At 35.6% G+C, this 27575-nt stretch overlaps 1 protein-coding gene across 1 annotated transcript in view; it reads left to right on the top strand.

Annotated features, from left to right (window-relative positions):
• ADAM10 (ADAM metallopeptidase domain 10) overlaps positions 1-24024 on the top strand; it is a 49900-nt gene extending 25876 nt beyond the window's left edge. The window contains 14 exon segments of the mRNA XM_074880065.1: positions 301-459; positions 7589-7692; positions 9027-9176; positions 10351-10443; positions 11052-11235; positions 13182-13345; positions 14955-15138; positions 16087-16237; positions 18453-18636; positions 19811-19919; positions 20207-20427; positions 21155-21281; positions 21761-21844; positions 21847-24024. Coding sequence (XP_074736166.1) covers positions 301-459; positions 7589-7692; positions 9027-9176; positions 10351-10443; positions 11052-11235; positions 13182-13345; positions 14955-15138; positions 16087-16237; positions 18453-18636; positions 19811-19919; positions 20207-20427; positions 21155-21281; positions 21761-21844; positions 21847-21884 — 1952 coding nt within the window. The 3' untranslated portion in view covers positions 21885-24024.
• Positions 24025-27575: the final 3551 nt, after the last annotated feature.

The following is a 27575-nucleotide window of genomic DNA, read 5'->3' as shown; positions in this document are numbered from 1 at the left end:
TGAACTTACTATGATTTTGGAATAACTGTATGTCTTACTGTTGAATAATTTTAGTCTTAAATTCAGACACAAACTTTCTGCAAGAATGTCTTACTGCTGTTATCCAGAATCTTACTACTGTATAATTCATACAGGTTTTTAGCAGTTGGGAACTGATGCACAATCAGGATAATCACGCAAGTATCATGCTTTAGCATTGTCTGCTTAACACCCTGGGTAGTGTGTGTGCTTGAAGTTTGCACAGGACGGGAAGCTTTTAGAAAGGTATAAAAAAAACTAATGCACTTTTTTCCTTAACAGGTGAGCAGGGAAGTCTTAGCCATGGGTCTGTTATTGATGGAAAATTTGAAGGATTCATCCAAACTCACAGTGGGACCTTTTATATTGAGCCAGCAGAGAGATATATTAAGGACAAAAATCTACCATTCCACTCTGTCATTTATCATGAAGATGATATCAGTGAGTACTTCCATTTTGTGCTACAGATGAAATAAATTTTTTTTATTAAATGTCAAAAACTGTAAGCCATTTGTAAGCATCAAATGAGACTTCAGCTTGCATATGACACTGAATCATGCTGTCCTGGAGTGATTCATACAGAGTTATGGTGTGAAAGAGATTTATGGCAAACCAAAGTGAGTCTTCCTTATTCTGCCATTTTAAGAAATCCTTAGCAGTCAGGCTGAAGTGTTATAAGCAATGTATTTTCTACTCAATGGATACATGTTTCTTTTGAAAAATGCATTCTTAAAACACTCTGTACTGATTGTTTTTCCTTGTGATCTGGAAAATAAAGGATAATTAAAGTTCAAGTCACTAAGCATTTAACTACATCTAGCTTCCCCTGCGTGCATAGGTCACAGATGCTTTCTTTAGGTGTGGTTGCAGCTGGTATGTCCCATTTTACACAGTAGCTGATGGAAATGTACAAAGAATACTACTTGAATTTGAAGACTATAGCCCCAGGAGTCTAGCTTTAGTTGTAAATGTGCAGAAGGATGATAAAGTACTAGGGGATACTTTTATGTCTTCAGAACTGATGCATCAGGGTTCTCATGCACTCTACCTGCCTTTTTATGCATGATTGGTCTTCAGCTGTAAGAAAAATCAGTTTTATTTGATGCTCAAGTAACTTGATGGTGAACCCCAAAAATACTGTGATATATTTCAGTCCTTACAAGTTGGTGTTGGCAGAGAGTCACTTTACCTTTCGGATATTGAAACTAACAAGTCATGTGTTTCAAGTTAACTTTGTTTAGGACTTCAATCTTGCCTAAAAATCAGTTTGAAGTATAACTCCATTTAAGACCTTGTCCCATCAGGCCATTGTGCAAATCCTAGAAGACTTGTTTGAAATCTCATTTGGTATTGCATGAAGAGTCTTGGGTTAAATCAGTAGAAATTACTTGAACTGCTCTCTTGATGGTATATGTATAAATAATTTTCAAAGTTACATCATAATGAGACTGTATTGGGAAAAGAAATGCAAAAGTAGGAAGATGAATGAAGAGAATCTCTGGTTGCGATTTGGCTTTGTATGTTACCATTTTGTCTGTGCTGCAAGCCAGTGAAAAACGCAGGGTTATTGCATAATACTCTCTCCAGTTACTTCTCTTGCATGAATGCAGTGAAGAGAAATGATCTTTCTCTGCTAAAAACTCAGCAAATATTGTTTATTTTTTCTGATTGAATAAAGCTTCTGGAATACAGCTCTTTTACATTCGGTGGCAGTATGTATGCTGTCTTGGAGTATGTTAAAATTGCTGTGATCTAGCAGATATGTTTGTCCTTCCTGTTATCCCATTCTGTAAATATGATTACTAACCCAAAATTAAATAGAAGTTGCATAATTTTAAAGAGCTTCTGAATGACTGCAGTTACTGAATTTTATGTACGTTATGAGCTACACCTGTTTGCTGACTAAATGTGTATCTTCCTTGTGAATAAAGTTAACTTTATAGGATAATGTTCCATATATTGCTTTTGATTCTCAAAGAGAAGTTGCAGCATGTGTTTAATTTTCAGCTCTACAGAGCATTGCAGGTGAAAGTCTGAGAAGGCAGTTTGCCTTGCTAGCTGCTGTTGGAGTATTATAGGGTTTGCTGCTGTAACAGAAGAGAAGTGAGAAAAAGTAATAAAAAAAATTACAAAAGCCTGGTGTAAAGCCATAAGGTATGTCTGTTTATAACAACATTTATGTGACTAATTTGCACATACTTCTAAATTATTTGTGATGTTTTATAGGTCTCACCGAAAAGTTCCATTCATCAGCTTGATACTGAGAATACTGGACTACCACTTAGATAGTGCTTTCTGTAAATGAGTCACTGTCTGCCTCACAAAGGGTTTTATTAACCCTGTTGTAGAAAAGAGCGGGAGGAGGGAAGTCAAGGGACATAAGGTAGTAGAGTGATTTGCCCAGTTTTCACGGGGCAAGACAAGCAAGAAGATTGTCTTATGTCCCAGTTCCTTATGCTGTAAGTAGTGGGTGACTAAAAATATTCTCTTCACTGTTATCAACTAATGACAGAAATGGAACTGTACCTTAAAGAAGCAGATTTGATTTTATGAAAGTTAGTATGGCTGTTTTGTAGGAGTGATCTCTGGAGGAGTAAATGGATCGCTTGAGAGCTGGAAAAAGCTAATGATTGAATTGGTTCATATTAATGTCATATTAAAGTGAATGGGAGCAGGATATGCTTTTTTATAATTATTTTAATTATTCAGGTGATGGTATGTTGGCTTTCACTGTTTTTCCTCTTGAATGTAGTGCATCAAAACCATCAGTTAGAAAAAAAATCAGATTATCAGAGGGGATTGTCTTAAATCTATTCCAGAGAGCCACATTAAAGCAGCAGTACAATATGGCTTCTAAATCACCAAGTGAGTGACCCAAGCTTGCTCAGCGTGGTTGAAAATAGCCCATCCTGGAGCTAAGTCTGAGCAGCACTACTTGAAAATGGACCACTCCTGCTGGTTGCTGTTAATGCAGAGTCTGGTGTGCGTGTGTTCTGATTGTATAGTTTAACTTTTTTCATTGGTATCCTAGATGCCTCTAGGATTTCTGTGGTCTGAATTATCTGAAGTATACAACTGCTTCTGTCACTTTCTGAATAGTGCTTTTGAGGTTAAAATTTTTTGCCTTTCATGAGAGCTATTTTTGCATTGAACTGCAGCTCCAAAAAAACCCTAACAACCTAAAAAAGCTTTACAGTAGCTTTAAAAATCAAAACAAGCATGCAAATCTGTTGTTATTGCTCTAATCTAAAGCTAATTTGTGAAATAGTCAAACTACTAGTATCTCACTCAGGACAATAAAAATGCTCACATTTCTAACTCAGGAGAGACTGGGGGAAGAAGTCATCTTTGCTTTAATTTGGGATATTTTTTGGCCACCCATGTTTCAGCCTTTTGAAACAATATGCTTTTTAGTGCTTTTCAGAAATCACAATGCAACCTATGATTAGCATCTCAATGAGACCTTATTCAGTAGTTAAACAAAAGGTTTTTTTGTAAGTAGGGATTATACTGTCAACTTCATAAGGCAGCTTTTGTCTGCTACAGTGAATGTGGTGACCAGTGGAAGGCAGCCTTCTATTCATGACTCAAAACACAAGTTGAATGATTTTAGTTTCTAAACCACTCTTGATCAAGCTGGTTTATGGTTTAGTGCTAGAAAGATGCAAATTGCTATTTTTATTAAAATATTTTGGGAATTTTTCTTTAAGGATTAGGATTTCTCTGGAACTGTATTTACTTTATTTAAATCATGTATGCTTCAGATGTATCCCTGAGTTCATACTGTAAAATACAAGATCAGTGTTTCCTCAGATCAAGAGTAGACAGGACAGTCCTGTTCAGACCTTCAGGAAAATGAATGTGGTCATTTAATTGCCTTTACGGTCTTGGAAGAACTATACAACTAAGAACAGAAAGTATTTTGTAATTTTGCAACGCCTGATCTGCTGAATGAACTGACCGCTGCAAACTGTGTATTATTAGTGAGAACTTGGTTTCTTTTTTTTCATATTGTGGTTGTTGATTTAATAATGAAGGTTTACTTGGCAGTCATCATGGGAGCAGAGTGTGACAGACTGCTTGGAATGAAATCTATAATAAGGATTTTTTGGTATCTGCTTCAATTTGAATTTTGTTCTGACAGTATTGCTTTTGATAGTATTGAGCAAATCTTTATGGTGGCTGAAGAACTGAATTGTCATCATTTTTAATGGAAGTTTGATGTCATATCCTTGTCCCAGATGCCTAAATCCAGTATCCATTAAGTAGTTAACCTAAATGCTTAACAGATCGTGCTATTTACTGACAAGCAAAAGAAAAAAATTAATGTGATCAGGAATCTCTGTAGTAGGTAGTGCCTCTTTTAAAAGGGTAAAAATTCTTATTTTGAGCATCTGTAGTTGCATATATCATCAATAATGACCTGCCATCCAGTTAGAATAAGATATTCTTGTCAGAAAATATGAAAAAAAAATTTATTGTTTTTTTAGGTTTATTATTATTATTGTTACATTATTATTGGTTACTATTTTCTAGCATTATGTCAGGATGTACAAAAATTCAAAGTGGAAAATGGGAAACTGGACAATATGGGAAAAGAAGAGTAAAGTAAATTTGGTTTGCCTGAGGATTTTCTCTAGTTAGAAAATTGATACTGTAATTAAACTCTTTGATAGACCTAATGGAAAGTAGGCTTCTAGTTTTTTCCTCAACTCTGCATTGACTGTAAGCAGTCATTTCATGGTACAGGCATGTGTTTTCTCTTGACCAATTCCCAGGGTTGTGGTAGGGATAGGCTGAGAAGCTTCTTGATCCCACAGAGCTGGCAGAAGGCTGTACCTCCCAGAGCATTTAAAAGTATCATGAGAGCATGGATCAGACTTCTGTCATGTGGGCCAAGACTGTCCAAGTCATCTGACGCCATGTGGTTTCTGCTTGCTCCAGAAATGGAGCTGCTGCAGGGCATGGTGGAAATCTCAAAAGATGGAGAGGGAACAGTGCCTTCACAGTTTGGGGTTACTGCAGCATTTATCAAAAGAAAGCTTTGTATGCAAATTTCTCTGTAAGCTAGAGGTGGTTCCAAAATGAACTATCCTATATTACATGCCTCCCGTGTATAGCAGGGTGGATTCAAATCTGTCCATGGGGGAATTGTCTTCTCCAGCACATGCAAAACCTTGGCAATTGCTGTTGCAGACAGTTTCATGTTCAATTCCTTATCATTTTAACTGTCATACTTTAAAAGTGTTTCTTACTAGATTATTGCTTTTGAAGTGAGAAATACTTGTTTAAATTGAAGGCGATCAGTATTAAAAATGTATTAAGGGATTTCCTAACCTCTTTGGGAAACACAATACAGAGGAAAGACTGCTTAATTTGTGTAATGCACTGCATTACCACTTGCAGGAGTTGCTTTAAAATTGCGATGGTTTTATGTAGATGAAGAGTGCTGATGGTGAGGCAGTATTGTCCATTACTCCTGCCCTTGTGTAACATGCTTTTGTCACAGAGGTAAGTGGTCAGCAGTGTGAAATTGGGTAGTAGGTAATGAAAATTTTAGTTAAATACAGTAGAATTTATTTTTTTTAATATTATGGTGGGAAGAAAAAAGGTGGTGGAGATGGAGAAGGGAAGGATCATATCTATAATACCTGGCTCTTAACTCCAATCTAGTGATAGTAAACAGTACAAAAGTGTACAGATGACCTCAACAGTGAGTGACTGGTGCTTTTTGTTTAATTTTGTTTAATATTAATAAAATTTAATATAGAAAAGCCAGTGTTCTGCTCTGTTGCTAACCAAATTGGGTGAGGTGGCTTACACTAAGACCATTTTTTTCCTCTTTTTCTCTCTCTCTGTTCTGGCACTGTGCTAGAGCTAACCATACTGGGAGGAATATAATGAGCAGCAGTTCAAAAATGGTATTTGTGTGGTGTTAGAAATTGAAATGTGGGAAACTAATATGCAGAAAATCATAAAATAGAATTACAAGGTTCTAATAACAGTAATTCACATTTCTGTAAAATAGCGAAAGCAAAATACCAGTTCTTCCAGCAGTCTAGGATTTTTTCGAAAACCTAAGTACTGCATCTCTCAAAAGGTTGGTTTTTTTTCTTTCTAGACCTAGTCCAGGGTGAAATCCCCTGAAATGCATATAATGTGGGCATCAGGTCCTTGGTGCTGGGTCTTGGGCTTTATAAATCTACTCCTATGTGTTGGTTCCATTTACTCTATGATTCTGCATCTTCACACTTTCTTAAAAACTAAAAAGAAAAAACTCCACCAAACACCCAAACCACCAAACAAAAATGAAAAACTAACCCACCAACAGCTCTGAGAAGACAGCAAACCTTGGTAAAGTTTAAACATTTCTGACAAAACTTGCACCCTGTTGAGATGATGGTGAAACTGTGGCTTGCTCTACAGTAACTGGCTTCTTAAGTATTTACATGTGTGGCTCCGTGATCTGTACTCCATTATCTCTTACTGGGGCACCAATTTATAACGCGATCCAATCTGCAGAGAAACTGAAGGGGCAAGACCTTCCCTTCAGTACTTCCTTCAGAGGAAGCTTCTGCAAGTACAGATTGCTTACGGATCTCCAGGAGGTACTAGCAGTCAAAACCTGAGCACGTGTGTCTGAAGCACACTCACATGTTGCCGTGAGATCCACGTCGACAAATATTGAAAGAATTACCTTTGGTAAGCAGCCAATTGTATGATATTCTCACTGAGCTAGTTTGGATCTCCAGCATGTTTAACTATGTGTACCCAGATAGTACTACGGTTTTCTTTTTAAAAATTTAAACAGTCAGCTATAGTAAGGAGGTGATGAAAATGTTTCTTTTCAGTCTTGTTTTCCTTCACCTGTAAGCTTTAAATCTGCACACACGTATACACATACAGACATGGATCTCTTATCCTCAATTGTATTGTTTACTTTCCATAATGGAAATTGTGCATTTTGCCTTGTCAGTAAAATTGCTAGCAAACTCATAATTCTAGAATTGTAGAGTTGAGTTTGAGATCACTAGAGTTTCGGTTCTTATGTATTGGTAGTTCAGCTGCATAATACAAAAATTTTTCAAAAATTCCACGGAACATGAATAAAGTAATAGAATCATCCAAGAATGTTAGGAAGGCTTTTTAGTTTTAGTTTACCAAGTAGAATAAAACCTTTCTCTTATCCAAGCAGTCTTTAGTATACTTGATCTCTAACAATTTTCCATTGTGAGTTCATTTTTTTAAGGTTGCTGTTAGTTCAAGCTAATTGGTACAGCTGTGTAAATAATAGCTCTTGTTCTTACCTTAGACATTGCTCATTATATTTTCTTTTGCTGTCTATAAGAAAACAGTGTTAAGCAATTGTCAAATTTGTTCTGTTTGTAAAACTAAGAATGTATCTTAGTAGAAATGTTTAGTGAAAAAGACATCTGCATAAAGCTTGAATCTTAGAATGCTTCCCTCAAACCACATGAGCAATATTGGACACAAACTGAGCAAGTTGCAGTGATACAGCTGTATTTTGCACTTGGAATTCGGAAACTCAACCTGGCCTTCCTCTTTTTAGAATATCCACATAAATATGGACCACAAGGAGGTTGTGCAGATCATTCAGTATTTGAAAGAATGCAGAAGTACCAGATGACTGGTATAGAAGAACCAACAACAGAGGTACAATACGGGCCAATGGATTATGTTGATTAGAAATTAGTGTAATAACTTCCTTTTTTTTGTATATTGTCTCTTTTACTTTTGGTAATCATCCTTCAACATTGCGAGGTACTTAAATTTTTGTTAGAGGTTTCTTATTAACATAATTTTTCTAAATTCTTTTTCTCATTGCTTCTACAGCATAGATGTGCTAGCTCATAGTCTTAATGAATCCTACATGATCTCAAATTTTTCAACAATTTTAGGTGGATGTGGAAATCAAGCTTGAGATGAGGAAGAGTTTCAAGATCCCTTGATCTCTAAGTAATATATTGGTCCTTAAAGAGTAATAACTTTTAGATTTTTAAGTTATGTTAATGTAGCACACTTGTAATGTCTGAGTGCTTTCAGTGGTAAATGAAGTGATAAGAATTGGAGGGTCTTACTAGCAATATTGAAAGATTGAAGGGGTGACAGTGTGCTACAGATTGCTTGTAATGAGAGGTAAGTGGTCTGTGGAAGGGACTTGCATACCTGTTTAAAGTCCTTCAGGTTTGCACCACTTGTTATGAAATTGGATTTTTTTCAATATTTTTCCAACAGTAAATTACTGAGTTTCTCTTAGTGTTAACTATGTTCTGAGCTGTTTCAAGTGTTGTCATCATTATGTGGTGTCAGTTAACTATATGCCAACAAAACTACACAATATGGCTTGTTAAGTAGCATAGAGAACTTAAAAGTTTTATTTACATTGTGACTCCAGAAATTATCAACAGTATTAGACAATTCAGTGCGGGTAACAAACTTATTTGTAAAACTCCGTGGAGAGAGTGGGCCATCAACCAGTGAATGCCGTAAAGCAAATGTGTTAGCAGATACTGCTCTGACTAAGGAGCAGTAACATCATGTTTAGTCTACCACTTGGTCCATGCTGAAGTGTTTAAGTGTTTCTGTTTACTGACGTAGCTGACTCATTATTACAATGTGAAATAACCTGCATTAGGATCTACAAACTGGGTTTCATAATCTTAGGAAAGGATTATGAAAGAGAAAAATTCCAAAGATGACATGAATGAAAAAATTTATTTCACATTGACTGTCTCTTATAATACAAAAGAAAATGCACAGAAGGGTTTGACTTAGAAATCATTAAAAATAGATAGTATACGTGGAAACTGGCTATAACATACTTAGTTTAATTCAAAATTCATGAAACTTTCTGGGTTAAAGAAAAAGAAGGAAAATCTGTTTGTGTTAGCGGATTATGTTTAGAAAAATACATCGCTATTTTTAGGTAATCTAGTGCAGCATGTAGATCTACAAAATTAAAATATTTTTTTCCTGTGCATGTGTAGAAGCCTTTTGAAGAGCCTAAGAACAATGGTCCACAGCTTTTAAGAAAAAAGCGTGCCACTCAGGCTGAAAAAAATACGTGTCAGCTGTATATTCAGACTGATCATCTGTTCTACAAGCATTATGGAACAAGGGAAGCTGTAATTGCACAGGTATTTCCAATCCCTTTGGTTTAAATGATCTACTTTGTGTATTTCTGATAAATTTCATGTAATTTAATTGTGTATATTATTGCTTATTTACTTTAGAATGTCTTGTTTCTTATGTTACTGTGATCTTGACATTATTGAAACTTTTTTTTTTATTTCACTAAAAATACGCTGTATATCTGTGACAGAAGTCCTGGGCACTCATGCTTCCTTTAGTTAATAATGGCAGCTGTGGTTTGTTTAGTGCCTCTGATCAAGACTTGCAGTCTGACTTTTCTCAATTCTTACTCAGAAAACTAGTACTTCCTAAAGAGTTCTATTCTGTTTGACAGGCTGCCAAGCCTCTGCATTAACACTTGTGTAGTTTTCCATTTGAAATTTTAGTTCAAAACACTGAGATCTGTTCCTGTAGTGTCTGATGTAGTGAAAAAAAAACAAGTGGCAACTAAGGGCAGATACTTTTCATTTGTCAGTATACTATTAACAAGAAAAAGTTTTTTGTTTTTCTTTGCTGATCATTTGCTAAAAATCTAACTAGCATGTTAACATACTTCTCTTGAAGCCTGAGGTTTCACTGCCACTTGCAAATCTGACTTGTACTATTTATTCCTCACGCTGTACATACAAAATTCAATTTGACTAATATTTTCCAAAGCTCTGAAGTCACTTTCAAAGTCAGGTTTTCAGTGAGTTAGCATTTCTGTGTACTCTTGGAAAGGTAAATGATTGTGGTTTTTTTTTTTTCACATTTGTGTTCTACCAGAAATGAAAGAATAATTTTGTAACAAGTATATTTTTCCTCAAAAGAAATACATAGTGTTTTGCATACAATTTTAATTACAGTACGATCTTATCATAGAAATGAATTGAATAAGTATCACAAACAGGTATCTGAATAGTTGATAGAATTACGTGTAAAAACCAAAACAAAAACAAACCCAAAAAACCAACAAACGGCAAAATACTTTTCTGTTACCTGGCATGGTGACACTGCAAATACCAAGTTATGTAGTGGTTTATTTCCATTATGTGCCATCGTTGAATTGTGCCATTTGATTCAAAAGGCCTGTTAGAGTTCTTATATGTAAAAGTATAGGCCTTGTAGTTGTCACACTACACTGTAGTTGATCTTAAATAGCATAGATCTTTGAACTGTAGATATTTTCGTTTTTGACAGATATCCAGCCATGTTAAAGCAATTGACACAATTTACCAGTCAACAGATTTCTCAGGAATCCGTAATATCAGCTTCATGGTGAAACGAATAAGGGTAAGTTGTATTGGAAATACTTTGAGCTTCACTGATACTGCTTGGAGGCTGTGTTTTTCAAAAGTCCTGTTGCTGTTCACTTGTAACCATTGATTGTTAGTATTCATAACACAAGTATCTGTAGTAAATAGTTCCTGGATCCTTTTATTTGGTTTGGTTTTAGTGTTTATTGTCAAAAGCCCTCTACTTCTGTTATTAAGCTGTAGTCAATTTTTATAGGAACCGCCTTCCTATGTTTCAGCAGCACTGACTGTACGGCAAATAGACTGTATTGCTCTCGGAGAGCTTTAATGCTAAAGGAGATAATGGCTATCCAGGTTGAAAGTTCCTTCTAAAAGTGATGATTTAAGAGGGTAAATGTAAACCTCTGGGTACTGATGGAAAGGAAAAAGAAATAAGAGTGGGGATTTACTACACAAATGTAATTATTTATTGTAGAACTTGGTTTTCTAAATATTGGGGTGGTAATTTGTCAAGGCCTATAAATCTTTAGCAACATCTTTAGCTATTTAACATAACAAGGTATTGACAACAGCAGGCCTCTTAGCTGGTATTTACAAGTCAAGTGAAAATGAATTGTCTTAAAGTTTGTTTCAATTTACTTTTAGATTAACACAACTGTAGATGAGAAGGACTCTTCCAATCCCTTCAGATTTCCTAACATTGGTGTGGAAAAGTTTCTGGAACTGAACTCAGAACAGAATCATGATGATTATTGCTTGGCCTATGTGTTTACAGACCGTGATTTTGATGATGGAGTCCTTGGTCTGGCTTGGGTTGGAGCCCCTTCAGGTAATTATATCCAAATTTTCAGTGCTATGAGACAAAGTATTGTAGGTAAGTACAAAGAAGTAAGGTAGAAACTATGATTTAAATTGACAGCAAATAGACAAAAATCTCATAACCAACTTTTCACAGTGTTGGTTAGGTATGGTTTGTTGGGGGTTTTTTAAAGATATAAATAGCGTATCATGTCACTTCAGTTAGTCTTTGCTGTCTTTCTGATGAGTAAGACATGAACAATAAAGAAAAACGTATTTCTGTTGTTAGACAAAGGTGGTATTACTTGGATGGCTTTTTATTTATGACGGGTGTGAGTGACCAGTAAAGTGACAGAAGAAACAAGTATTTCTGCTACATATAAACAAAGCTTACAAACTACGCGGTTTGACTTTTGTAGTAGAACTACACTAGAATCCTTAGGTTTCCTAGGGATTATTGAAAGCAATTTTTTAAAAATAAAGTAAAATCATTTAGATCTTCTTTTGGGAGATACCAGATTATTATTATGTGACTCTTCTTGAACTGCTACTCATTATTTTCAATCTAGTTGTGTATTTTCAGTCTGAAGTATGTAAAAAATCAAACAATGGTCTTCATGTGTGCAGCATCTCAATGTTTGTCCTGGATGTATTAGTTTTATAGGATGTATTAGCTTTATAAAATTACATATTTTGAAATTGTTAGTCTTTAAATTCAAGTAATACAAATTCTTTAATTATAGCATAGCACAAGCTTCACAGATATCAAAATCAGATTCAGAAGGAACAGTCTTCCCTTGTTTCTTCCCTCAGGTGATTTCTATGTAATAAAGCCCTTGTGGGTTGTAGAGTACTGGAGATATGTGGATAATTGTCTTGGTATGACAGTCTCTCAGACTTTGATTTTAGGAGATTAAAATGCCTAAATAAGCATTAGTAGAGTATTCAGAGAGGTATCTGTTACCTCGTGGGTGGACCTATGAGTGTAGCAAGTATGTTAGAGGGACCTGTGTGGACTAACCTTAGTAACTGTGGAATAACCATCGGAAAAATGGGTGACCTACATAAATAAAATACTGTGATGACTAGTCTAGTGTATAGACCGGGCAAGCACAGGATGAATTGGCATGTGCATTCCATAAACATTGCTTCCAAAACTAAGTTTAATTGAGAAGAATTAAGTTGCTCTGAGAGATTTTCATCTTTAGCACACATACTGACATAGGCTAAAATGGCATATTTCACTAAAATTAAATTTTACTTCAGAAGGCAAGGAAACTTCTTTAGAGTGTTTTTAGACACTATTTATGTTAGCAGTAGAATAGCTGAATTTTAGAACATTGATATTGCCTTGGTACAGATCAAGTTATGGAAAAACTTGGTGACATTAAAGTCACAATTCGAGACTTTCCAAACAGTAAATGTAATGCACTTGATCGTTGACCTTCTAAAACTGGGCCTGATTAACCCACACATCAAAAGCTTTTTCAGCTTTAGCTTGTACAGTGGAAGAAATGAGTCACTTCTGCTGACAAGGTAATCTTGGGCATTTTATATACATGGTCATGCTATGAGAGAGGATCTCCTGTGATTTTTACTGTGCGTTTTTTTTACTTAGTGAAATCCAAATGAAATGTAGATTGAGGCTACTTATATTGGACATTGCACCCTGCTGGTCTTATACTTACAGGGATGATGAAATCAGGGCTTGTCCAGTCAGTGAAAGCCCGAAATAGCTCTTCCTTAATAGCTACTCTAAAACCACTTCTTGTGTGAATGTATCCATTCAGTGCTGAGAGCACTAGCGAGGATAAATCTAATCTACTTTCAAAGTTGCGTTACTGTTCATTACTCAGAAGAATTCGTAGACCATAAGTGTCCACTGAGGAGGCAAGCTGTTTCTTGTTCTCAATGTCACTAGAAAAGTAACACAGTACTTCTTTTCTGAAATGACTGTTTACTTTTGTCTAAATGCAGGGAGCTCTGGTGGAATATGTGAAAAGAGCAAACTGTATTCTGATGGCAAGAAGAAGTCTTTGAACACTGGAATCATCACTGTTCAGAACTATGGCTCTCATGTTCCTCCCAAAGTTTCTCACATTACTTTTGCTCATGAGGTTGGGCATAACTTTGGTTCACCTGTGAGTATTACTGTTCATCTGTTAACTCACTTTCAACCATTCTGAAGAGCGTCATTTGTGAATGGAGTCTTTACTTCCTATGAGCAAGAAAAACATGACCATGACTGCATGTGCATATGCACATTGTATACAAACAAAAACCAGACAACAGTGGTGCAACAGTGGATTTTGTGATTTGCTTATTTCTACTAGTTCAATCTGTTATAAAGGGAATATGTTATTCCCTAAGAACTTTCCTGTTTCTTACTGAAGACTAGGGTCATGCACATTTTTTAAATGTATTTTAGTTCATCCTAGAGAGGAGAAAGAATCAATGCACAATTGATTAAAATGACACTTTATTCAACAAGTGAAGATAGAACTGGCTCTTTTGTACGTCTAATTATTTATACTTACAAGTTTACTCAAGAAAATCGTGGAGAGGATTAAGATACCAAGAACAGTATTTTAGAGCAAAATTGTCTCCCAGTCATTTAGGGACATGATTTGTTTGTGGCAAGCTTGAAAGCATGAAGCTTTTGGTTTTGCTGGAGATGAGAACAGTTTTCTCGTTTGGGTTTTCTATTTTTATTTTTAAACTTAAGTATATAGGCTTTCTACTCTTGGAGATAAAATGAAATCAAGATATGACAGGAATGATGAGTTCTTGCAAAACAGATGTTCACACGTGAATGCTTTCTTCATGTGCCTTGAGAAAATCCCTGCTCTGAGTGGGAACAAGCCTTCCAAGTAGAACTGAAAATACAAGCACATGAAACTGAAAAAACAGTCCCACTGAGTGAAACATCTTTTGGGTCAGTGTGGAAGATGGTTCTTTTAATTTTATTCTAAGTTGCATTTGATCCAGGGAAATATCTGAAAGTACATGTTTGGTTCTACCAAACTGTAATAAATGACATAGTTCTCATAACTGTGTTAAAAACTTTAAAATTTACCTATGTCTTCTGGAGACATAGATTGTGTTTCTAGAAAGTTGGATGCATCAGAACAGCATTAGAGTTCCTCTTACACTTAACAGCTTAGTATGTTGTCAGTTTGCTACTTGCTAGTATGCCAGCCTGTAATGCATTTCATTCATCATGCTGGGTGTTATCCAGATCTAGTCTGACAGAAACAGACTTCTGCTCTATTCGAAGATTTCTTTGCACCTCCCTCAAGAAAAAAAAAAGACTGCTGTTTCAGTTAACTCCTCCTGCTTTTATTGCACAGAACACTTATTACCCTCTCATAAGCCACTCTTTTTAGGAAATGGCAGCTCTTTCAAGTCAGTATTAATTCCAGGACGTGTGCTTGGGGTATACATTACCAAGAATGCAAATAAACCGAAACTTAAGAAATTAGATACTTGCTGCTGTTGTCTGGGGAGAGAAGAAAACCACCACAAAAAAACCCAACCAAACAAAAATCCTCAAACAAACCTTTGTTTTCTGTATACTTTTTGTATTCCAAGAAACCTTAGAGTATAAGATGGTGGTTTGTTTTTATGAACCTTTTATTCTCACTGTGTTAAGGTTATCAAATCAGGTTACTTTTGTACATGTATAAAAAGATAGCAAACAATTAGAGAAGCTGTCTTGACAGAAATAGTTCTAAAATATTTGTTTTGCAGCATGATTCTGGAATGGAGTGTACTCCAGGAGAGTCCAAGAACTTGGGACAGAAAGAAAATGGCAATTATATCATGTATGCAAGAGCTACATCTGGGGACAAACTTAACAACAACAAGTTCTCTATCTGTAGCATTCGAAATATCAGCCAAGTTCTTGAGAAAAAGAGAAATAATTGTTTTGTTGGTATGTATTTAGTCATCCTGAAAGCAGACTGGCTAAGCTATTACTGTTACGCGTAATTAGAATTTATTTTGTTAGTTTTTATTTTACTTCTTTATTTACCTTATATTTTTGTTTTAGTTTACTGAAAGATTCTGTAAGTAAAAAATTGAGATCTGGAGTATTGTGTCAAGTTCTGGGCTCCCCAGTACAGGAAAGATATGGACATACTGGAGTGAGTCCAGCAAAGGGCCACAGAGATTATTAAGGGATTGGAGCATCTGACATATGAGAAGGGGCTGAGCTGAGACTGTTTAGTCTGGGGAAGAGAAGGCTGAGGAGTGGAGGGCTCTTGTCTGTTTTTATAAATGCCTGGTGGGAGGGAGTAAAGAAGACAGGGCCAAACTGTTTTCAGTCATGCCCAGTGAAAGGAGAAGAGGAAAGGAGCACAAATTAAAATACAGGAAATTCTATTTAAACATTTAAAAAAAAAATATATTTTGCAGGAATTTTATTTCTGGAGTCTGATGTGTGAGCTCTCACAAATTTTGTGAGATTGTGCTGCGAGTAGGTTTGGGGTATTAGTGGTTCACCCCACTACCATCAGCTTTTGCCTTAAGGTCCTCAGACTGTTAAAGGAGGAAGAGTGCAAGAAAGGATGTTGCTTCATTGGAGGCTTAGCAGAAGACTTCCTCTGATCACTGTTGATTTCCTATCCACACAAGAAAACACCCACTGTTATCAGCAGAAACCTTTTACTCAGAGGCTTAAAATTCTGTGAATTGTAGGAATGAGTAAGCTGGGTGGCAAGCAAATAACGCAAGCTGACTTGAGCCCTAGTGTGAAGTCCATCTTGACCAGACATTTTCAGTCATAATTAGCTGGATGCTGTTGCAAGTAGTGTTAGCATTTATAAATCTATTTGCATATTCTGTATACTTCTTTGTACATAAATATACTGGCATTTTTCAGAGTCTGGTCAACCCATCTGTGGTAATGGACTGGTTGAACAAGGAGAACAGTGTGACTGTGGATACAGTGACCAGTGTAAAGATGAATGCTGTTATGATGCGAACCAATCAGAAGATAAAAAATGCAAGTTAAAACCAGGCAAATATTGCAGGTATTGTGCATGTCTGTTACAGTACATTTTAATTTTGGGGATTTCTTGGTAGCTATAGTTGGTATTTTAGAATCTGAATCTGTTTACCTGCATTATTCTTTATTTATTTTGTTTACAATGCCTTATACAGTGAGTGAGTTTACAAGCCCAATTATGCTATGCAATTCTTGGTGCTAATGGTAGCTTGCTTTCCCTGAGATGACTGTTTCCTAGCTTTTGAAAAAACATAATACGGCAGTGGATTGTATCAGTGCTAACATGTCATAATACTCACTGCAGACAAGGATGTGTTGAAATTCTGTTATCTTTATCAGAAATGTGTTGTGCAGAAGTCTTGCAAAAAGTGTATGATTCAGAAAAACACGACCAGGATGCTTCTTTTTTTAAGTGCTTGTTTTATAAATTAAATTAAACTATGTTTTTAAGTCACGTTGTATTTTGGCAGTGTTGTGTGCACAGTGATTTATAAGAGGAACTTCTAAAGATCGTAAGACTTGGTGAAGTAACTCTATTTCTATCTTCTAGTTCTATGACTTAAGATACATGTTAAGTTTTTAACTCATCTGAAAACTTATGTTGATTTTTTTTTTTCACATGAAAGACATGAGCTTTGTTCCTCTCTAGACACAGACATAAATTTAATGTCTGGTTAGACTCTTAGCCAAAGATGAAGAGAAAATTACTATTAAGTCTAAACCAGCTCAACTTTTTAATACAGCATACACAATTTTGTTCTAATTAGACTTTCCTGCCCTAAAAATGATCTCTGTCATCCTGGGAGTGGAAGTAAAAGTAGCATCTACTGTTAAAATGTATAAGACAGTGTAGACATGGTAGAAGGATCATCTCCTGTGAATTCATAGCTGCAATAATATTGCATGTGTTTTATTTTTTTCCTTTGCAAATTCTTATTATTTCTGCCAAAATAAAGGCCTTGCATTGTCTTGCTTGATAATTGGTTTCTGAGATTTTGGTCTATGTAGCACCTGTGGTGAGGAACTGTTTCCTTCTGACTACATCAGGTGCTACTGCCACCTCCTTTCTTTGCTCTCCTGTTCAGCTCACTGTTAGTCTAGCTTTATGCCCTGCTAGAATCGTCTTAAATATAAATGGCTGCATAATTTTTTTTAGGATTCCCTTTTTTTCCAGTTCTATTAAGATTGAGTATTTTGCTGGACAGAGGGGTTTCCAAAGACATGTAAAGCAAATCCAGGTGTAAGAAAGGATCACATAACATGTTAAAATACATTTTAGGAAAACTATGGTATCTATCCAGCTACTTTACATGTCTCTTAGTCTTTTTCATGTGTGACATAAGGGTGATTTTTCTTAGCATGCAGTAGTTCTAAAATAGAGAGATCCTGACCTGCAGAAGGTCTGTGCTGTCTTCTGATGTCCACTGAATGCCAAGAAGCACACTGAATAGTGTTGAGATACAGAATAATTTGAGATGAGAAATCAGGAGGCTTAGCTTTAATCAAGTAGGTTGTGTATGTTTTATAACCTCCACTCTTCTGCTGTTTCTAATGGCATGTGTAATCAAACACAGCTTCGGAAAGGGAAGTTACTGTGTCCTGCTGTTTCACCAGATACTGGTGTACATAGCATAAGGGACTCGGATGCTTTGGGACAGAAAGGAGCCCAAGTGTGTTGGGGGAACCAGTGAAACCATAGGGCTGCTTTGACAAATCTTTCCTGCCCCCAAAATTTGTTTGTACCCTGACTGTGACTTCTGATATAAGATCTGACCTATCTCCTTCCATTTTCTTGTTTATTTAAACAATGTAAGGCTGCAGAAAGTTGAAATAAAAAATTCTTATGGTTTTTAAGAGATAAATTTTGACTTATTTATTACATTGCAACTGATACTATCAAACTAATCAGTTGTTCCTGAATTAATTTTGCCAACTTGCTAATTGAATGTTTTATACAAACTTTGAAATGCTGTTATTTTCTATATACTGTAATCTAAAATGTGCTTGTGCTGTTCTTCTAATATAATGCAAATAGTTTAACTGGTTACTACAATGACTACGAAATCTCTACTCAGTACAGTAACCTCTTGTTACCTTAAAGGATAAAAAAAATATTTTTGATTCACATTTTACTTAGCACAGATCAGAAATATGTTGAGTGTTTTAAGTTTCAGGATTAATCGTTTTTCTGGAGTCATTCATGCTTTTTCTTTACATCCATGTTTTCTGTTTATTTCTAGCCCCAGTCAAGGCCCCTGTTGTACTGCACAGTGTAATTTCAAACTAAAGACTGATAAGTGTCGAAATGATTCTGACTGTGCAAGGGAAGGAATGTGTAATGGTGTCAGTGCTCTCTGTCCAGCATCTGAGCCTAAACCAAACTTCACAGATTGCAACAGGCACACACAAGTTTGCATAAATGGGGTACGTGAGGTTTTTTTACAATCATATGCAACCACAGTTGTTTATTGCAAGGCAGTGTATTATGAAGTGATATGGTTTCAATACTTAATGGAGAAAAGTGTAGGATTAATCTCTTTTTCAGTAAAAATGTTTGATTTATTGACTTCAATCCAAATAACTGTGAAGGTGCACCAAATATTAAGAATCAGGTAACAAATATCAGGCTAGCTTTACTATTTAAGAAAGTTCCATTTAAAGTTTTTTGTAAAAATCAGGAATATGAAAGTATTTGATTTCCTAGTTCCAGCTTCTCATTTTTCTTCAATCTTGGTCAGATAATTTTGTTGCCTTAGAAAATTAGGTATGCTATCAATACATGTTGAATTTGGTTTAATGAAATTATACGGTTCTTCCACCCATGTGCATGTAATACAGATGTGGAAGCATACAGAATTTCTCTGAACTGCCATTAGTTTCCTGGTTTAAAGAGTCCATGGCAGTTGCTACGAAATATTGATGGGAAGTCTCTTATAAATTGATCTGTTTGCTTGGAAGCAGAAACATGCAAAAGTCATCCCCTTAAAGAGCTGTAACTTGTGTTGCTGTAAGTCTGTTTTCTGCAGTCCAGGTTTTTATTCAAATGATACTGCTTTTAATGATTCTAAATTAGCTGAAAAATTATCCTAAGTGTCTTTATATAGTTACTTGATTTTGAAACAAGATTATAAATACAGTGACATTTTTTAATTTGAATTTGAAGGGTCCTCCCACAGTGGAATACAGTCTCTTTCCTGCCATTAAGTTTTATTATTATTTTCTGAGAGAAAATATTTTTGAAGACATGCTATTGATTTATTTTCCTAACCACAGTTTTGAGTAACCATGTTTCAGTGTGAATTTTAGTGCTGTGAATGCTTTGCAGGGTACTCTGAGGCCCTAAAAGAACATAAAGTATTACAAAATAGGGTAAATCACCTTAAAAAATATCAAATAAGACTAAACACTGCAGTTGAATAGCTGTAATAAATTTTTTGTTTAATGAACTTCAGAAGAAATTCAAGTTGTTATTCTTATTGATAAGCATCTTTAGACCTACGATTATTCCTTCAGCTGTTAAAAATTAATATCTTTCCTAATGTCAGCATGCTTAAAAGTAAAATTGATTTTTTTGTTCTCGTGCTTTTGTCTCAAACAGCAATGTGCAGGCTCTATCTGTGAGAAGTATGGCTTGGAGGAATGTACATGTGCTAGTTCAGATGGCAAGGATGATAGAGAATTGTGTCATGTCTGCTGCATGAGAAAAAGTAAGATTTGTCTGAATTGTAAGCATAAATATAGCAGTAGGTATCTGAGGAATCTTCTCATGGTGTTTATATTTTAGTTTTTGTTAACTTGAGAGCATACTGCGATTTTATTCACAGTTTCAGACAGACGTTGCATTGTATTTTGTAGGAAATAATATATTTTTGTTTTTTACAGATTAATAGAAACTTGAAATTTTTCAAAAGCACTTTGAGCAATTGAACACCGAAGTATTCATGCACACGTTTTAATAGCATAACGGTTTGTTTAATTTGTATTTTTTTTTCAGTGGACCCAGCTACTTGTGCAAGTACAGGCTCTAACCAGTGGGAGAAACACTTTGGTCGTAAAACTATTACTTTGCAACCTGGATCTCCTTGTAATGATTTCAAAGGCTACTGCGACGTGTTTATGAGGTGTCGGCTAGTAGATGCTGATGGCCCTCTGGCTAGATTAAAGAAAGCAATTTTTAATCCAGAGCTATATGAAAATATTGCAGAATGGATTGTGGTAAGTATTTTTTTATCTTATCAGTATAATATGAAATTTTTTTGTTAATGAATATTCAAGGTTGGTAAGTGTTGCTGTATATACACAGTACTTCAGCATTCTTCAAAGTATAATTAGTCCTTGTTTTACTAGTATTTCTGTAAGCCCCTTGAGTGCAGCAAATAAGTATGATGGATTAAAGGGAATGGAAACAAATAACAAAGTAGTAAATACTTGGTGTTAATATCTTTATTCACTGTCTGTATTGGTGTCAGTGTTCATATTCTTAATTTACTGGGTTTTCCCATTTAACTCTTCATATTTGAATGCTCTGATTTCTTTTAAGGAACTAAATATATTGATTTCTAGCCTTTCTTATTTTTATTGCACTAGATGACACTTTCTTAATAAGAGACTGGGAGAAGAGCTACAATTGAACACCCTTATAGAGCTGCATTGTCAATTTTTTGTAAGCTGTTGACTGTTTTAAGCTTATAGCTCTGTTGTAGTATATCTTCTGTGAGATAATCTTCAGATAATAGAATGAATCTGAAGTATTTGGGGTTTTTTTTGTGTAAGAACTTCAGGGACATTTTTCTTTAATATGTTATGGTCTTTTAAGTCATGTTTCAGAACAGCTTTTTGATGACTTTTAAAAGGCAAAGGAAAGCCATATTCAGTGACCCCTGTCTCTTGTGCATGTGTGCCACCCCCCCCCGCCCCCCCAATAATTTTTTTATGTTTTTAGGCATACTGGTGGGCAGTGTTGCTTATGGGAATTGCTTTGATCATGTTAATGGCTGGTTTCATTAAGATATGCAGTGTTCATACCCCAAGCAGTAATCCAAAGTTGCCTCCTCATAAACCACTTCCAGGTGAGTACACCAGGTAATTAAATTTATAGAGAAATGTTTTATCCTCAACTATTTTGTTCTAAAGGGAATTTTCAGTTGTCCTGACCTACAGTTCTTAGTCTGGCACTGTGAAACTACAAATGGAATTCATGCCAGTGAAACAATTCATAAAAATGTAACTCTTGCCTTATTTTCCAGTAATGTAATATGCATATCACAAGAAAGCTTGGAAGACGTTTTCTAAGTCAGAGTTCGTTTTATGTCCTATTCCATGCTACATTTTGTAAGAATCAGCCAGTTTAAGGAACTGCTGTTGAGGTGATAAAATGTATTCTGTAAATACTCCACACAGTTAAGCATCTATTTAAAACCTTGCAGGTGTAAAACTGAAGCCTTTCAGAAAAATAGTTATATTTACTTTGTATGGCCAGGACAACTTTTCTGGAAATCACTTCTTTTTTTAAATTCATGGTAATAATGTGTACCTTTCTTTGAAACAGGCACTTTAAAAAGGAGGAGACCACCACAAACCACTCAGCCACCACAGCGGCAAAGGCCCCGAGAGAGTTACCAGATGGGACACATGAGACGCTGACTGCAGCTTTTTGCCTTGGTTCTTCCTAGTGCCTACAATGGGAAAACTCACTCCAAAGAAAACCTAATAAGTCATTGTCCCCGGTCTAACTCTCAAAAATTGAAGAGGAAAGAAAAAAGCATTATATACCCTCAAAACAAGTGGAAATGGTCAATTTTTAATGAGCGGATCTTCCAGCTCAAAAAGAAGAAAAGTGTTTTTCTTGCATATTTTTAATTTAGTGGCACAAAGCCCTAGAGTATCGTGATTCTTTCCCCCTTCTGTGCTCTTCATTGCTGCATTTTCTTCACTCGCAGGCAAATATGGCTGTAGTAAAACTTTTACTCAAGAATTGAAAAAAATATATATTTTTCAACTGCCAGACAAGGCTAGGAAGCTAGACCACCTCAGCATTGGAGACATTACTTGTCAATGTATATACATTGTTATATGCAGACATGTATTTCTAACGTACACCCGTACTTGTGTGCAATTGTAAACAAGAGAATTGCAATATGGATGTTTCTTTGTATTATAAAACTTTTCCGCTATTAATGAAGAAATTACTGTTTAATTGACATACTCAGGATAACAGAGGATGATGGTGTGTAATGGTCAAGGATCCTGTGATGCTTTACACAGCAATTTTTGAATCCAATCAAACTTTTTTTTATTGTGATCAAACTTGTTTCAAGCACTCATTTCATCTTTATCAAACAGCTGCTAAGACATAGCATACGAGATTGAACAGTCTTTTAGAGATATATAACAGGTGTTCTGCAAACTTTGCAAATGCCAGAATGTTTCAAAAATGTTTTATATGTGTCTAATTTCTTGTAGCTCAGCATAAATATTTTTCATTTGTCTGATTATTCAGTTAAATAATGAATAGTTAGATGAAATACTTCCATGCTTTATTAGAAAATTCTGCCTGTTACTCAACTTGTTTTATAAATTGCAACCAGTTTATTTGGGCTGTTCAGCTATTCTTACAGTATGATAATTAAGTTTGTGTTCTGAGGGATGTGGAAAGAAAAGCTGTAGGTTTTTTATTTTCTTTTTTAATTTATCAGATATTTGGATAACTTTTCAGCATGATACTGTTGATTGATAACCACTAAAGTAGAGTGATTTGCTCAGCTACTGTGGCAGAGTTAAAATTGTAGTTAGGACTACCAATTTTCCCACATTTTATACCAGTAGTGAAGTTCAACAGCACAATGTCCCATTCCAAAGTTTTTATTACGAATGTAAATAATTGGCATTTTTGAAAGAGGAAACAAAAGATGTCTTAAGGTGCTTACTGCTATGCAGGAGATGAAAGAGGGCATTACAAAATGTTTAAGCTTGTGATATATTTATTGCTTGTTTTCCAAAAGCACCGAGCTAATTAGAGACGCAAATGGCTATAATTTTCCTGGCTTTGCTTAGGAGAAAATTTACTAAGGGTTGGACAGGCTTCCTTTGTTTGTTTTTTGTTTTGTTTTTTAAGAGTATAAGGTTTACACAATCATTCTCATAATGTGACGCAAGCCAGCAAGGCCAAAAATGTTACAGAATATAATGGGATCTCTTCCTTGTAAACTTGTACAGTATGTGGTAACTTTTTCAAAATACAGCTTTTTGTACATGGTTTAGACAAATTTTGTACATGAAACCCCAAGTCCAATAGACTATATAAATAATTCTAAAGGATCTTAACTAGTTAGAAGTGTATGTAGTTGCTTTTAAGTCATTTTAAATACATTTGTTTTAAGACTGTGCAAAGATTGGAAGTGGGTTTGCATTTCTAAAATGGTGACTTTTATTCAGCAAGAGTTCTTAGTAACTTCTTGAGTGTGGTAGACTTTGGAACATGTAAATTTTTTGCCTGTAATGTTATCCTGTGGTAGGATTTTGGCAGAAAAATGCTGCCCTATTTTTATTTTGAGTCTAAGTTAAATGTTTTCTGAAAACAGAAATGTGCACTGAACTCTCCACTGCAAGTCAAGATGTGGTAAAACTGAAAGAAAGTTCAAGACAATGAAATGGAATACTACTGGCGATTTCATGTCCACTGTGTTTTATACAGTACCTTTTTGTTCACTTTGGAAATTTTTACTAAAAAATGCAAAAAATAAAGTATTGTGCAAAGATATGTAAGGTTTTTTGAAACTTGAAATGCATTAATAAATAGACTTGATGAAATCATCTTCTGAAGATCCATTTACTTTTTGAACCCTGAAAGCAAAAAGGAATACACAGATTCTACTTCTGCTTAATTTTTGACTTTTGGCTGGAAAGGGGCTGTCATGCCAAAAAGTAATCTATCTTTACTATCTTTACACTGTCAAAGCACAGCTCCCAATTTTAACCACATACAGTTAAATGTAAGAGTAAATGTTTTTGTGTAACCTTTTCAAGGAAAAGCCCTAAAATGACCTTTAAATTACTTGTATGATCACAGGAATAAAGCTTTCTCTGTTCTCATCTCCAAAATGGAAACTAGTTACTGGTGGGGTATTCAAGCCTGGCACCATAGCTACTGAATGATACCTTCTGAAATAAATACATTTTTGAAGAGGAATACTGGAATTAACATGCAATACTCTGAATGCACAACTGATGGATAAGACTTTTAGAAGGAGCAAGTTTGCTTTTTGCAAGGGCTTTTAACACTGCTGAGCTGGGTCTGTGCTTTTATGTGTTGTATAGTTAAGTGGTAAGACTGCTTTTAAAAGCCAAGTCCTGCCAGCTAGTCTTTCGTTCTTAGAGCTGTTTGTTGAGAATGGTCTGCTTAGACATACATCTGCTTCCCTAACTGAGCAGCATATGCTTTGATGGGATCAAAGCATATTCAGAGTTCCTTCCTCAGTACTTTTGGGGTTTTTTGTTGTTGTTTTTCCCTGATTTTTTTTTTAATAGAAATGCTTCCCGTTGGAGCTAAAACAGCACTGTCAGGGCAAAAGGTATTAAAAGAAAATCAGTTGGAGCAGAGCCCTTCTGCAAATCAGCATCATAGGTGCCTAATAGGCTTGGTGGTGGTTGCATTTAAATTTCTGCCTAGGACTGCAAACCAGAGGGGTAGAAATAATGTCTAAGCATCTAAAATACAAATTTTGTGTATATCTTAAAATGTGTTTGGGGGAAACAAATGAGTACATAAATAGCTGTAATTTTTCTAACATTTGACCTAATAATCCCTAGTGGTAGCTATTAATTTATTCATCTTGTATTCCTTAATGCTTTAGTTACTAAATGTATACATTCACCTCTAGTGTAGAAGTGTATATAGTCAGAATAGGGTGAATGTGAGAAGGACATCAAACTCTGAGTCTCTACACCATACAGACTGTAAGTCATTGACATAGTTTGCCTTTTAATGTTCTGATTTTTCTTTCAGGAAAAACACACAAAAAGGAAGGAAGAGTTTTTTACTTCTGAATATTGGAAGTTCATTATTACAGAGGTGATTAAAAGGACAGCAGTCATGATGTCATTCTAAGCTGTGCTTTCTCTGACAGGAGTAGGCTCTTGATGGCTTTCAAAGTGTCAGTTTAGTTGTTTGGAGTGAGACAGGAATAATTCCAGTGAGCACAAAGTAAGGCACTGCTATAGGCAATTGTAGGTATGACTTCAGTATTATGTTCAGGCATTGTGAGACTTTCAGGTATGCTGCAACTTGGGCTTTATTTCATTTTTCCATGAGAAATTAGTGTAATGGCTATCAAAACACAGGGACAGGATTTATTTGGCATACAATTTGTGAAAAATGACAGAGAAAAATATCAGAGTATTTTCATAATCAAATACTGAATGTTCTTTTAGTTTTCCTATCTGACTTTTTAAATGTTTTCAGATTGTCTTACCTGAGGATATACTAGCTTGTTTCAGGTGAGCCAGAGAATGTGTTTTCCCCAGAAACTGAAGTCCTCAAATTGTAGTATCCCTGTTATTTGAGTTTCAGCACACTCTAGATATCTGACCTTTTTTCCACCCGCTTTTCCTGAACTAATGCTTTCAATCTTGTTTCTCCTAAAATTTAGATCACTTTATTGGCCTTCTTACCAAGTAAGTGATAGTAATGTGAAAGAAATGCCAACTTTAATGCCTAAAATGTTGCCGAGTATTTTAGAATGTGTAACTACAGAAAAATCATTACTTGAAAGACTCTGTGAATGTGTATGTTTTACACCTTACAAATCTCACTAAAAGCTGTCTCGCCAACTCTAGTGCTTTTTTTTCAGGTGTAGTGAAACACTAACATCATAGTTCCTGCACTGGAGAAGCCTTTGTCTCTTGCTCTGTCATCCTTCAGTATCGACTGAGCAAAGCCTTTTTGAGGATCTCACTCGGGAAGCTTGCAAAGTTCATAGCTTAGAAAGTTGATGATAACTAATGTAGATGCAATTCCAATGACAGTATATCACTTCTGTAAATAGACAAGTGTGTTTTAAACAAAGCAACCCCAAACATACAAGCAGTAGAACTGGCAGGTCTTTACCTTTTTCCAGAAGCAAAAACTGAGTTCTAGAAACAGTCTGGGGAGATGCATAATTTGAGTTAGCCACACACACACACTTTGCCCTCTGTTCTCTCTCTGTCTCATTTTTCATTGTGCTTTGGAAAACTAAAATGGCCACATTGTCACTTGTTCCTTGTCCGTCCTTCTTCAGGACACAGTCCATTTTAACTTCATGCCCCTAAAAATGCTGTCCCTGAGTCCCTAGCAGTTCTTTCCACTGGGTTATAGCTACTACAGATGTAAAAACAACCAACCAGCCAACCATCATGGAATCACAGAATGGTTGGGTTGGAAAGGACATTACAGATGATGTTGTCTTGCCCCCTGCCCCTGGCAGGGACACCTTCCACTAGCCCAGGTTGCCCAAAGCTCCGTCCAACCTGGCCTTGAACCCTGCCAGGGAGGGGGCAGCCACAGCTTCTCTGGGCAACCTGTGCCAGGGCCTCACCACCCTCACAGGGAAGAATTTCTTCCTTGCATCGAATCTAGACCTACCCTCTTTCAGTTTAAAGCTGTTACCCCATGGCCTATCACTGCATGCCCTTGTGAAAGGTCCCTCTCCAGCTTTCCTGTAGGCCCCCTTTAGGTATATCTAAAAAAGGTCTGGTGCTGACCTTCTTCAAATATACTTATTGCTGCAATTTCTCTCTTCTGTATGTGCTCCTGATTTGATTTTTGGATATTGTATTTAAGTGATTGATTTTTATATAAACACAGAACTTTAAAATAATTATGTTAGGAAATTTAAGTATTGGAGATAGCAACCTGAAGTTTCAAAATGCTACTCCAAGTGGTGATTTTAAATATCAGATCTGCTTCTAAAATTTACACCTTAGGAAGGACAACAATTCCCATTTGTAAAGTAAGTATGCTTCAATTCCTGTCATACGTAGTCAGCCTTTCTGTATTGAATGTTCCTGTTTGTTTAAAGGAATGGTAGTTATTGAAAACAGTTTTTAAATGTTAGAAGTTAATATTTTGAATGGTCAGCAAAGATGCCTGCATTCAATATTTGATCACTGTTAATTGCTTGCAGGATTGCTCACTCTGCTCAACTTGTTCATTTGTCATGCTTTTTAAATAAATCCCACTTTAATCCTGATAACATCTGTATATTTTGATTCAAAATTTTCTGTAGTATCTTGGCATGGAAAATATGCTTTGCTCCAGCAAAAAATCTTTCACATTTTTTACCATTGAGAGCGCATTTAAACCAAATTACATTCAGAAAACAGAG

The sequence above is a fragment of the Strix uralensis genome, chromosome 11 (assembly GCF_047716275.1).
Source record: "Strix uralensis isolate ZFMK-TIS-50842 chromosome 11, bStrUra1, whole genome shotgun sequence".
Taxonomy (NCBI): domain Eukaryota; kingdom Metazoa; phylum Chordata; class Aves; order Strigiformes; family Strigidae; genus Strix; species Strix uralensis.
The sequence above is the reverse complement of the archived record's forward strand: the minus strand, read 5'-3'. Positions and strand labels throughout refer to the sequence as shown.